Below are 14,698 nucleotides of genomic sequence, written 5' to 3' on the forward strand. Positions count from 1 at the left end.
AACAACATCTCTCATGTATATTCTGTACATGTCCTGCTCACATTGGATATTTATTTGTTATTAACAACAACATCTACCATGTATATTCTGTACATGTCCTGCTCACATTGGATATTTATTTGTTATTAACAACAACATCTACCATGTATATTCTGTACATGTCCTGCTCACATTGGATATTTATTTGTTATTAACAACAACATCTATCATGTCTATTCTGTACATGTCCTGCTCACATTGGCCGTTTTGACTGACTTTTGAGGCCGTTTTGACTATAACCCTGTATTCACGGGTGATGAGGAAACGTATTGAGTACAAACCTTTGAGCGAGTGAATTTGGTTTCACGCCGCAATATTTCAGCAATATCATGGTGGGGGACACCAGAAATGAGCTTCACACATTGTAACCATGTCGGGAATCGAACCCGGGTCTTCGGCGTGATGAGCGAACGCTTTAACCACAAGGCTACCCGACAGCCCCACAAATCTATGAAGTATCCAAAATGTAAACATTTGGCAACATATGAAATGGCTTTTAAATCAATGTGTATATTTCAGTAAAAGAAAGTTTAAAAACACCCAAAAGGTGAGTTTCTGTATCCGTGGGACGCTGATGTTATCATGCTCTACAAACCAAACATTTCAGTGTCATAAGTCCCAAACCTACACGTCTACACAAGTGTGCCATTTCTATAGATATATTTCAGATATTCCATATTTCGGTAATATTCATAGTCGATGGTGTTGTTCTGTTTGTCTTCATTCATGGCTCTTTCTCTCAGCCACTCCTCTATGCATTCAAATGTTCGTGGCTGATAATTGATGTAGAACTTGTTGGCAAACAGTTCCATGCGTGACGTCAACAGACGGAGATCGCCTACACCAAATATGCAGATATCCCTCACGCGCTTTCCTTTACAGGGCCAATTCATAATACCGTCTCCCCAAGCAGCTCCCCAATTCTTGAACCGAGCAATGTAGGGTTTCCGTGTATTCGTTTGTATATGTACTGGGAAGAAAAGAAACATAAAATAAAAACATGTGTGCATTGCATGCAAAGGAAAGGACGCAGAACCATCCTTGCCTTACGCAGGATTCCTAAAACTCGTTCGAATGACACGTTGTCATGACATGCACAGCCCACTCAGCTCATCTCAATTCCAAAGAACAACGTAATTTGGTCGTGAACCAAACACAATTGTTCCATTATTTCCCGGTTTCATTTGTTTTCAGCTAAAGGTGTATATCCTATCTGTACAGCCAAGAACAGCCTGCTTTCAAAAACGGTAGTCAATTTACGGACCAACTATTTAATGTTCTGAGGTGGGGAGGGGTAGATGGGCTGGGACTTGTGTGGAGATAAAGATAAACCCAACCCTACCCCAGAGAAATAAAATGGTAGGACCGTTATACGATCTGAATTCGGGGATCTGGCGTTACAACGTTTACAGTGAACGCCTGCAATAACACTACTCCATTGCTTCCCCAGATATGACGAAGTTGGCGCAATAAGCCAATAGGTGGAACACCAAAGCAGCCATACTGGAAATAATGACTTTGTTTTTCCATTGTTGGATTTAAAATGTTATTTTCAAGACAGGAACGTTTGATGGGTAGCTATTCCACTGAGCCAAGTGAATTTATATCACTTCCATGAATGGTCTGTAAAACGTACAGAAAGCAGCGCAGTGATACTGTATAGGTGAGGTGAAATTGGGTTTAACGTCGCGTCCAAGATTATTGCACTTATATAGTGACGTGCATGCACTTGTATGTGTGTGTGTGGCTGCTTGTACTAGTCCGGACTGATGCCGATTTATAGTGCTAGCTCACTGAGATACCATGCCGCAGTTTAACATGAATACCCCACTCAGACACAGTATACTGACTCCGAGCCGACCAGTCCTTGTTTTAGCCCCTTAATGCCGAGCGCCAGACAGGGTAAGGTAACAACAAGTACAATCTTTTAACGTCTTTTTGTATGACGCGGCCCGGGATCGAACCCTGGACCTTCCGCTCTCCGGGCGGACGCTCTACCACAAGACCACGGAGGCGGTCGATACTGTATAGAATGACGATCTCACAGAATAAGGGATGCGGGATAGCCTAGTGTTAAAGCGTTCGCTCGTCACGCCAAAGGCCCGGGGTCGATTCCCCATATGTGTACAATATGAGAAACCCATTTCTGGTGTCCCCCGCCGTGATATTGCTTGAAAATTGCTAAAAGCGGCGTCAAACCATACCTATTCTCTCACCTAATACTGGTCTGAAAGAATACTCGTCATGAATTCAGTGAGTGTCAATAAGCCACCACAACATCCATGTTGCAAATGTCACGTTTGGTATTTATGTTATCATGTTACATATATGTTGTTGTTTTCCCATCTCAAGAAGCGTAATCCTGACACAGGATACCGGCGAAGAACATTATTTACCCACTCACTCACCCACTGACTGTGTACATGGAGGCGATTGTCGTCTTACCTAAGGCTGAGCCTGGCACCTTGAGGTGCGGGTTGTGATTAAGAGAAGGGAAAAATGTTTCGTCCGGGACCACTGCGTTTTTCACCCACTTTGCAAAGTCTTTTGCGATTGGGTTGTTCATGATGTAGTCCACAAATCCCCTACACGCCACGATATGAGTGTTGCCCTTGTAAGTACGTATTTTATGAGGCGGATTCCCCAAGTGCTTCCATAGTTTTTTCCACTTCCTACAAAACAAACAGAAACAATATATACATTCTTCAATTAATCGGTCTTGTCCAACTGAATTTTTAGGCTTGCCTTTATAAAACCAATATATTGCTTTGGCCTTGTCTTTGTGAAAATGTATAACTATATACTAAGGGGAAAAAGTAACTTTGCTATAAAGTGGTGTAAATGTTATGATATTGAAATAACAACATAGTATTTGGTCATTCTTTTGATGAGTGTTTTATCAAGATAAATTCATTAATAAAACGGATGCCTGGTAACATGAGACAGAACATCTTGTTCCAATTTTGGAATCGACTTGCAACACCTGTTATGATAAATATAGGTTACTGGAGACCAATTCTTCCTTGGATTTTCTTGGGTCGTCTCAGTAAAACGTGTAGACGGTTACATCAATATATTAAATTGGTCTTGTCTCAGAAGAATATACACAGAAACAAATCCAATTGGCTTTTCTTTAATAAGTATAAAATTTAATAGAAATACATGAATGATTTCTTGCCCGAATGAAAAACTTCAGTAAGACGGTAAATGGAAAGAAATTAAATTAAGTAGAGCTATACTTTCCTTCCTTGGGTTTAAATAAAAAGAGAATATGCTTACTTGTTCGTGGTAGCATCTATACTGTTTGCACCATTCAGGATCTTCAGAATTCGGACAATCTCCAGATTCGTCTTGAGGGGATATTCCTGTCCTGTCAAATTGATGAAATATTTCCACCCAGGCCGTTGTAGCAAGTCCTTCATACACGCCATTTCCGCCTCTAAGACAGAGTATCCAGCCCACTCTACTTTCATCTGTCTCGATGACAGGAATACGTTAGGGAAGCACCTCACAATGCTCATTATCTGAAGCTTTACCTTGAAGTGCGCCTTCCGGTCTACGTGGATGCAGTAGAAATTGGAAGGTCTGTAAATAGCTCTGAGCAGTCGCTCCACCTGCTCCACGTCCTTGAACATTAGTATATTGTAGGCAAGTGGGAACCCAATCTCTTCACTGGTTACGTTTAGTATATATCCTCGATCTCGGAGAAAATTATGGCAGTTTCGCGTCACCAATTGGTAATCAGTCTTTGGCCTATATGGATACTTATAGGTAAAGATCTGTGTTTTCATTTCATTGTATTCCGCGTCTTTTCCTGAAATCAAAGCTTTGCAAGATGGCTTTGAGATGAGCATTGTTAATCCTACTGTGTTGTGTGAAATTGCCCCTTCAGGAAGTTGACCTTCTTCAATAGATCTATTATTAGATACATCACAGTTTAAAATGTTCGATCGTGTTCTTTCAAGAGATCTTTTCATGGTCATTTTTCCTTTGGCATCCATTTTATGAGGAACTGGTATCTTTTCTTTTGGGGGAACCACGGCTGACTCCATGAAGAGACAAATGATGATCACAGTCGTTGTGAGCAGGAAGAAAATGACTCTAATTGCACACATGAGTTCCATCGTATTATTTCTGCAACATTAAAGTATTTATACAGATGGACATTACATAAACAAACATTCTTTGTAAACATAGATTCCCTGTTTATCATCCCCCACCTCGAAGTGTGATAGGGGATATATACTTTCCAAAAGTAGGGGGTTATGAAATATAAATGTTAATAGTATTAGAACATTGACAAGTGTTGACGACAAACATCCTGAGAACGTCTATGTCTTTCAACCTTAACACCAAAACACATCCCATAGTTTGCACGTGCCTGACGCAGTAGCACCACAAATGCGAAGGGTATCATTCCTGGTTTTGACACTTTCAAGGAAGGTCGATTTATCTCTGTGGATCTTATTGACTCTAATTACCATACATTAACTTCATTTCATTCATTGTTTGTGTATGAACTAGCGATGCTGCGTCTGCAATGCGCAGAGCGTCTGTGGGCAATGGGCATGCTGGAAACTGGCAGAAGTCAGCCTGCAGTGACCACTAGGTTCAATGTTTCGCAGTGTTTGATTAGCAGACAAACAAGCCCAAAATGTTGACGACCGAACACGTTCAGGGCGTCCCAGAACAACGACAAGAGTTCAGGATCGGTTGAACCAAAACCAGGCTCTCCGAAATATGTCTCAAACGACCAATCAATTTCCTGCAAATTTTCACCAGTCCACTTGATTACGAGTTACGGGTAAGGGGAATAGAAATCGTCTACATGCAGCTCATCTGTGTGTTCGATGCCTGGTGTTGTGCAGCCCCCGCATCATGTTGCCAACATTCGTCAATGGTGAACACCACGTCGAAACTAGGGTAATCGTCGCTGGTCACATGTCATGTTTTCATTTTTAATTCCTTGATCGTGGTTGTGTCTGGCGACGTCGAAATGAACATTAAGCCAAATTCAACCTTGAACCTCATACAATTTGGGGGTAGATCAGTTATGGTGTGGGGTTGCATCACTATGATTGAGCGAATCCCACTCCATATTGTGCATGGAGGTCACTGGACAGTACTATCGGGTTAACATATTGACACCAGTTGTTGTCCCGTTTGTATGGCGTGTGGGTCAACGTTTTGTCTTTCAGGACGACTACGCCCGCAGCGACCGTGCACAAATCATCAGTGCCTACCTCCAACAGCAAAACATCCATGTAATGTCATGGCTCGCAATGAGTCGAGACCTTTCCTCCACTGAACACGTCTGAGACACTACAGGGAGAACGCGTTGGCTTAACTTGGCCAGGCGCTGCAAGAGGAGTGAGACTCCCTATGCTGAGACATTTTTTCGAGGATTTGTTTATTCACCAAACCCGTGTACGTTGGCTTGTGATGCACACCTATTTTTCCAATAAACTGAAACCGCTTGTTGGGTCAGAGCAGGGGCGTGTTGTGGACCTGTGCTGAACTGGGTACCCAATGGTTACAGTAATTATAAACACTACTACTTACCCTCGTTACCCTCGTTATCCTCATGCACCATCACACGCCCTGTCACTGCAGTCGTTACATAACTGGTTGCATAACTGGCGTATTCCACGTTCAATACTTTTATGACAACAACGACACACTGAAACAGATGTGCCCCTATTCTTATGTACGACTTCATCAATAATTAGATGAACCTCTGAACCGTTTACAAATGTTACCTATTCAGCTATTGTGCTTTTGAATAATAGTTTCATTTCTGCCCACGGGACTGATCCCCAGAGGCGTTACATAACATACAAATAATTGCTCTCCACGCGGTCGCATATTGACGTCGTCATTATTTGTTTTGTTGTACCGAAATGCCATCTTGTTTCTAGCAGACGAGTCAATATTCACCACGTGACATAGCGACGTGCATGCAAGTTTGAGCGTTACTACTTTTACTGAACCTCACTGATGCCGGTTTTCTAGTGCTAACCCACACCCTGGCCGCGTCGTACCAAAAGACGTTAAAAGATGGTACTTGTTGTTACCCTGTCTGGCGCTCGGCATTAAGGGGCTAAAACAAGGACTGGTCGGCTCGAAGTCAGTATACTGTGTCTGAGTGGGGTATTCATGTTAAACTGCGGCATGGTATCTCTGTGAGCTAGCACTTTAAATCGGCATCAGTCCGGACTAATACAAGCAGCCACACAAACACACACACGTACATGCACGTCGCTATATAAGTGCAATAATCTTGGACGCGACGTTAATCCCCATTTCACCACCACCGCTAACCCACAGCTGTTCTATCCACAAGACAATGGTACGTGGTCAGTACCCTTACCCATATGTTTACAAAATATCCACCAGTATCTTTATAGGTGCCACTTTCTGGGTCCACTTGCACAAAGCGATCTTAGCGCTAAGACTATTGTAAGCCTATGTTAAAGTATGGGAGTTAAGATCATCTTAGCGCTAAGATCGCTTTGTGCAAGTGGACCCTGATCTCAAACTATCATAATCCATTGCAGTACCTCTGTGCAGAGACAAAGGGTATATTCGCTACGGCTTCTCCCAGATTACAGAGATGGGCTATCATCAAATCTGCATATCACTACTCCTTCAAGTACACACCATTCAGTTCATAAATGATGTTAGATTTAGCGTAAATAGTGATGTTTGATAAGCCCCCACCCCCACCCCCACCCCCACCCCCACCCCAGACCCGGTTATAATATGGATATCCGTCCAGAAGGCTCATCTTGGTATGCCGACAAAGACTGGTGAAATGGAGCGGAATTAGTATTGAACTTATTACTTTGTGTGCTCGAAGAGGATACATCGGTATCCGTTTTGATGTTTGGAGACTTTAACAGCAGAACTGTCAAAGACGACGATTACGTCATCGACAATAGTACGTGTTATGTTGAAGGGGGTGATCATTTTCGTGACGGTTCAACTCCATTTGAAAACCAGGATTTTCCTCTGACCTCAAGATAGAACACGTAAGGTTGATCCCCACTTGAGTTGAGTACCCTTCTCGACATACATGTACATGAACTAAATGGAAGATTTGGAGTAACATCAGGTAACTTCCCTTTCATCGGACACTTAGGATGCAGTGTTATAGACTATGCTTTAGCATCAATAAAATCTTTTTCACAATATTTCAGAATTTAAAATAATATCTGAACATTTACCTGTCAAGGTGAGTATTAAGCACGACAGGATTGTCATTTCCACCTCTACTGGCAAACAGTTAAAACAAATACATATCTGGACTGAAAACTTAATGAATCCTTTGTCACAAACATGTCATCACATATTATCATTGATATGTTAGAAAACGCAGCAGGACAATCATCATAGTGTGGATTCTTTGGATCATTTCAGGTGTTGCTGACGTCACAGGCCTTCCGGGACGGGGTTGTCTTCAAGGTTCTCCCAATCACGCTCAAAGGGGAAGTGATCTTAAGCAAAACTCCAGGACTGGTTGTTGCCTTTGTTATTGTTTTTTTTCCCGTGAGTACCCGGATGATATAGCAGAAACCTAGACTAGTTCGCGACCTGTGCTGCGCAATTCGTAAGCGTATTTGTCACTCTTTATTAATATTATAAGGGCGCATGGTCATTTAGATCAACAAAATGAAATACAGTTTTGGAAATAATAAGGAAATGTAGGAATCTTTGTGGGTTTGCGTTAGTAATGGTGACGACGTTTTGATAAGTCACTTGCTTGGTAATCGTGCAATTTACACCATTTTGACAACAACACAAAGTAAATATTTCTCCTCCTTATTTTATCGTGTTTATATTTTTGCAGTCAAAATGTGCAAAAGTTTCACTTAGGAAATTTATTAAACACCTGAATATTCAGTTATTTTACAAACTGACTGAAAATTATGTCCATCTGTATTATTATGACAACGAATTTCAAACATTCTTTATGTTTAATATCATCAGCAAGTGACTAAAACTGTTACGAAGAAAAGAACATTTCTATATTATTTGGTTTTTAATCCTACATAATAATCTATTGTGATGTATTGAGGCCCTTTTGATCGTCTTAATCAATTTTAGTCAATCTGTTAAAGAAATGGACAGATTTTTCAGTCAAAATTACTTTAATATTTACACATTTTATAAATTGCCTAAGAGAATGACATTTTACAAATTGACTGCAATATATACACACTTACAAAGGAAAAGATTTGTGAAAACAACGTCTATCGCGTCTATCGCGCATCGAAGAATTTCCCAACCAAGACGTAGAGGAACAAGAATGAATCTGTTCAATGCTACATCAAATGAAGGAAAACAAAATCCAAATATCATAATTACAACCTATCAAATATATGTGTATAATTTTAGGCAGCTTCCTTGTTCGAGGGACGTATCCGTGAATATCCACACACACAAAATTATTCTCTGTAACAATCAAACATTTTAAAATATATAGATATCGTTTCGGGATATTATAACCAGTTTTCGTTTCTCAACTGATCATTTAGAATGTTTCAGGTGTTTCACATAGGTGACTGTCAAGTCTCAAAGGTCGACTGAGAAAGCCCACGTAACAATTATTTTCATAACGTCCACAGTTCCTAAAAAAATCCATTGAGTTAGATAACAATAAGCAATCAATCAAGGTATTATCGGTTAACCCTTTGAACAAAGTATGGCGGCACTTCACGCCATGACATGAGTGTATTCCCTTTGTTTTAGTAAACCTAGACATGTAAACACTCATTTTTGACATATCCACTTGCTGGGCTGCCACGTGCATATTACATAACACACATTTCACCTCTCTTCAAACCTGGATTTAGTTTGAAATCATTACCCCAGACACAAGAAATGCCAAATGGGAACCTTTGTCGGGTATTCTGAGTGGTGTTATCACTAATCATACCTGTTATAAATTCATTAACTGAGCATCAAGTGAATGACGACAAATGCGCAAGTGTACCAGGAAACATGGATGACAACAAGGGAGTAATAATCGTATTATCGACGCAATCCGAAATCCGAAAATGCTTTCACTGCATGGATCCTTATTTATCATTAAACTATACCCATCAAGGTTTTTTCCAAATGATGACATCAGATGAGCTCCGGCGTTCTTTTCGTCAATTTGTTTAGGCTGAAGAAATTAATTAACATGCGCCCTTTATAGATCACGGTTAACCAATCAGTGTTCAAAAATGAGTAAAACAAATATTGCCTCCAAGTGTATTTAGCTGTTCTTGCAGACGATAGCCCAGTCTCTTGTCACGCTCAGTTGCGTTGCGTATCATCCGGGTACTCACGGGGAAAAAAACAATGACAAAGGCAACAACCAATCCCGGGGAATTGCTTTAGATCAGTGCCCCTTTAAACTTTGTTGCCCGCCTTTTTATGGTTGCATAAGAAGGGACATCATTCTCTTGTGTTGTACTCAATTCTCCATAGGTTTTGGTGTTAAGTCCTTGAAGACAGGTTTTAGTGTTAAGACCCTGAAGACACACTGATCCAACATTGGCCTTTAGTTATATTCTTTACTCACCTTTTCGCTAATACCTGGTATCATCACTATTTGATAGGATTCATCAACAGCTGCTCATGACAAAGTCGGAATCATACAATCGACTCTTAAGAATAGGGGGCACGGCTGGCCCAGTCGTTTAAGACAGTGCGATTCGCTGGCCAGAGTTCAATCCTAGCCGAATGAATACTTCAATCATCATTAGGCTTATCTACTGTTCTGGCCCCTTGACGTAAATATGGGCGGTGGGGTAGCCTAGTGTTGAAAGCGTTCGCTCTAGGCGGACAAACGAATGACTATTCTTCATCACTGATGAGGAGGAGGATTTGGAAGATATTACGTGCGCTTTCCGACATTATGCATGTTTCGCACATGGACCCGTCAGGCCGTTTAGTGTGGTTTGCCACAAATGGGAGGAGGACTTCGGCCGAGGGGGCGTTTGGGTTGCATATTTAAAGTTTGAAGAATTTGGAATTTGGAATTTTGGCAGAGGTGGAGGAACATATCTCTGTCATTTCTGGCTCACACGTCCTGTTGATCAAGCCAAAGCATACTGGTTATATCTCGCTGTTTTCACGCACTTAACACACTTCATAGGCGTTACTACTCACGAATGGATTAGATTTCCACTAAAAAACACTGAAAGGTTTACTCATTACGATAAACGTTTATTCAGATTGGTACATTGGTCTGTAGAGAGATCGTAAGTAAATTGCAATGGTTAAAACAACACGTGATCACTAATGCAAGATATTCATTGTAAAAACAACATCTATCATGTATATTCTGTACATGTCCTGCTCACATTGGATATTTATTTGTTATTAACAACAACATCTGTCATGTATATTCTGTACATGTCCTGCTCACATTGGATATTTATTTGTTATTAACAACAACATCTATCATGTATATTCTGTACATGTCCTGCTCACATTGGATATTTATTTGTTATTAACAACAACATCTACCATGTATATTCTGTACATGTCCTGCTCACATTGGATATTTATTTGTTATTAACAACAACATCTATCGTGTATATTCTGTACATGTCCTGCTCACATTGGATATTTATTTGTTATTAACAACAACATCTATCATGTATATTCTGTACATGTCCTGCTCACATTGGATATTTATTTGTTATTAACAACAACATCTGTCATGTATATTCTGTACATGTCCTGCTCACATTGGATATTTATTTGTTATTAACAACAACATCTATCATGTACATGTATATTCTGTACATGTCCTGCTCACATTGGATATTTATTTGTTATTAACAACAACATCTGTCATGTATATTCTGTACATGTCCTGCTCACATTGGATATTTATTTGTTATTAACAACAACATCTACCATGTATATTCTGTACATATCCTGCTCACATTGGATATTTATTTGTTATTAACAACAACATCTATCATGCCTATTCTGTACATGTCCTGCTCACATTGGATATTTATTTGTTATTAACAACAACATCTATCATGTATATTTTGTACATGTCCTGCTCACATTGGATATTTATTTGTTATTAACAACAACATCTATCATGTATATTTTGTACATGTCCTGCTCACATTGGATATTTATTTGTTATTAACAACAACATCTATCATGTATATTCTGTACATGTCCTGCTCACATTGGATATTTATTTGTTATTAACAACAACATCTATCATGTATATTTTGTACATGTCCTGCTCACATTGGATATTTATTTGTTATTAACAACAACATCTATCATGTCTATTCTGTACATGCCCTGCTCACATAGGATATTTATTTGTTATTAACAACAACATCTGTCATGTATATTCTGTACATGTCCTGCTCACATTGGATATTTATTTGTTATTAACAACAACATCTACCATGTATATTCTGTACATGTCCTGCTCACATTGGATATTTATTTGTTATTAACAACAACATCTGTCATGTATATTCTGTACATGTCCTGCTCACATTGGATATTTATTTGTTATTAACAACAACATCTATCATGTCTATTCTGTACATGTCCTGCTCACATTGGATATCTATTTGTTATTCACAACAACATCTGTCATGTATATTCTGTACATGTCCTGCTCACATTGGATATTTATTTGTTATTCACAACAACATCTGTCATGTATATTCTGTACATGTCCTGCTCACATTGGATATTTATTTGTTATTAACAACAACATCTATCATGTATATTTTGTACATGTCCTGCTCACATTGGATATTTATTTGTTATTAACAACAACATCTATCATGCCTATTCTGTACATGTCCTGCTCACATTGGATATTTATTTGTTATTAACAACAACATCTATCATGTATATTTTGTACATGTCCTGCTCACATTGGATATTTATTTGTTATTAACAACAACATCTATCATGTATATTCTGTACATGTCCTGCTCACATTGGATATTTATTTGTTATTAACAACAACATCTATCATGTATATTCTGTACATGTCCTGCTCACATTGGATATTTATTTGTTATTAACAACAACATCTATCATGCCTATTCTGTACATGTCCTGCTCACATTGGCCGTTTTGACTGACTTTTGAGGCCGTTTTGACTATAACCCTGTATTCACGGGTGATGAGGAAACGTATTGAGTACAAACCTTTGAGCGAGTGAATTTGGTTTCACGCCGCAATATTTCAGCAATATCATGGTGGGGGACACCAGAAATGAGCTTCACACATTGTAACCATGTCGGGAATCGAACCCGGGTCTTCGGCCTGATGAGCGAACGCTTTAACCACAAGGCTACCCGACCGCCCCACAAATCTATGAAGTATCCAAAACGTAAACATTTGGCAACATATGAAATGACTTTGAAATCAATGTGTATATTTCAGTAAAAGAAAGTTTAAAAACACCCAAAAGGTGAGTTTCTGTATCCGTGGGACGCTGATGTTATCATGCTCTACAAACTAAACATTCCAGTGTCATAAGTCCCAAACCTACACGTCTACACAAGTGTGCCATTTCTATAGATATATTTCAGATATTCCATATTTCGGTAATATTCATAGTCGATGGTGTTGTTCTGTTTGTCTCCATTCATGGCTCTTTCTCTCAGCCACTCCTCTATGCATTCAAATGTTCGTGGCTGATAATTGATGTAGAACTTGTTGGCAAACAGTTCCATGCGTGACGTCAACAGACGGAGATCGCCTACACCAAATATGCAGATATCCCTCACGCGCTTTCCTTTACAGGGCCAATTCATAATACCGTCTCCCCAAGCAGCTCCCCAATTCTTGAACCGAGCAATGTAGGGTTTCCGTGTATTCGTTTGTATATGTACTGGGAAGAAAAGAAACATAAAATAAAAACATGTGTGCATTGCATGCAAAGGAAAGGACGCAGAACCATCCTTGCCTTACGCAGGATTCCTAAAACTCGTTCGAATGACACGTTGTCATGACATGCACAGCCCACTCAGCTCATCTCAATTCCAAAGGACAACGTAATTTGGTCGTGAACCAAACACAATTGTTTCATTATTTCCCGGTTTCATTTGTTTTCAGCTAAAGGTGTATATCCTATCTGTACAGCCAAGAACAGCCTGCTTTCAAAAACGGTAGTCAATTTACGGACCAACTATTTAATGTTCTGAGCTTGGGGAGGGGTAGATGGGCTGGGACTTGTATGGAGTTAAAGATAAATCCAACCCTACCCGAGAGAAATAAAATGGTAGGACCGTTATACGATCTGAATTCGGGGATCTGGCGCTACAACGTTTACAGGAACGTTTGATGGGTAGCTAATCCATTGAGCCAAGTGAATTTATATCACTTCCATGAATGGTCTGTAAAACGTACAGAAAGCAGCGCAGTGATACTGTATAGAATGACGATCTCACAGAATAAGGGATGCGGGATAGCCTAGTGTTAAAGCGTTCGCTCGTCACGCCAAAGGCCCGGGTTCGATTCCCCATATGTGCACAATATGAGAAGCCCATTTCTGGTGTCCCCCGCCGTGATATTGCTTGAAAATTGCTAAAAGCGGCGTCAAACCATACCTATTCTCTCACCTATTACTGGTCTGAAAGAATACTCGTCATGAATTCAGTGAGTGTCAATAAGCCACCAGAACATCCATGTTGCAAATGTCACGTTCGGTATTTATGTTGTCATGTTACAAATATGTTGTTGTTTTCTCATCTCAAGAAGCGTAATCCTGACACAGGATACCGGCGAAGAACATTATTTACCCACTCACTCACCCACTGACTGTGTACATGGAGGCGATTGTCGTCTTACCTAAGGCTGAGCCTGGCACCTTGAGGTGCGGGTTGTGATTAAGAGACGGGAAAAATGTTTCATCCGGGACCACTGCGTTTTTTACCCACTTTGCAAAGTCTTTTGCGATTGGGTTGTTCATGATGTAGTCCACAAATCCCCTACACGCCACGATATGAGTGTTGCCCTTGTAAGTACGTATTTTATGATGCGGATTCCCCAAGTGCTTCCATAGTTTTTTCCACTTCCTACAAAACAAACAGAAACAATATATACATTCTTCAATTAATCGGTCTTGTCCAACTGAATTTTTAGGCTTGCCTTTATAAAACCAATATATTGCTTTGGCCTTGTCTTTGTGAAAATGTATAAATATATACTAGGGGGAAAAAGTAACTTTGCTATAAAGTGGTGTAAATGTTATGATATTGAAATAACAACATAGTATTTGGTCATTCTTTTGATGAGTGTTTTATCAAGATAAATTCATTAATAAAACGGATGCCTGGTAACATGAGACAGAACATCTTGTTCCAATTTGGGAATCGACTTGCAACACCTGTTATGATAAATATAGGTTACTGGAGACCAATTCTTACTTGGATTTTCTTGGGTCGTCTCAGTAAAACGTGTAGACGGTTACATCAATATATTAAATTGGTCTTGTCTCAGAAGAATATACACAGAAACAAATCCAATTGGCTTTTCTTTAATAAATGTCTTCGTATAAAATTTAATAGAAATACATGAATGATTTCTTGCCCGAATGAAAAACTTCAGTAAGACGGTTAATGGAAAAAAATTAAATTAAGTAGAGCTATACTTTCCTACC

The 14,698-nt window shown here is 39.6% G+C and overlaps 2 protein-coding genes across 2 annotated transcripts; both read right to left on the minus strand.

Annotated features, from left to right (window-relative positions):
- Nucleotides 1-2,443: 2,443 nt before the first annotated feature.
- On the minus strand, nucleotides 2,444-4,163 carry LOC124120235 (beta-1,3-galactosyl-O-glycosyl-glycoprotein beta-1,6-N-acetylglucosaminyltransferase-like). Its single transcript, XM_048389823.1, has 2 exons — nucleotides 3,319-4,163; nucleotides 2,444-2,711 (listed from the first exon to the last, which is right to left on the minus strand). The coding sequence occupies exons 1-2, from the start codon at nucleotides 4,161-4,163 to the stop codon at nucleotides 2,444-2,446; spliced, it is 1,113 nt and encodes a 370-aa protein (XP_048245780.1).
- A 7,600-nt stretch (nucleotides 4,164-11,763) lies between these two features.
- LOC125376931 (beta-1,3-galactosyl-O-glycosyl-glycoprotein beta-1,6-N-acetylglucosaminyltransferase 3-like) lies at nucleotides 11,764-14,047 on the minus strand. Its single transcript, XM_048389526.1, has 2 exons — nucleotides 13,888-14,047; nucleotides 11,764-12,928 (listed from the first exon to the last, which is right to left on the minus strand). The coding sequence occupies exons 1-2, from the start codon at nucleotides 14,006-14,008 to the stop codon at nucleotides 12,591-12,593; spliced, it is 459 nt and encodes a 152-aa protein (XP_048245483.1). The 5' UTR covers nucleotides 14,009-14,047; the 3' UTR covers nucleotides 11,764-12,590.
- Between the last annotated feature and the right edge of the window lie 651 nt (nucleotides 14,048-14,698).

This window comes from Haliotis rufescens, unplaced genomic scaffold (genome assembly GCF_023055435.1).
Source record: "Haliotis rufescens isolate VD_foot unplaced genomic scaffold, xgHalRufe1.0.p SCAF_8, whole genome shotgun sequence".
Taxonomy (NCBI): Eukaryota; Metazoa; Mollusca; class Gastropoda; order Lepetellida; family Haliotidae; genus Haliotis; species Haliotis rufescens.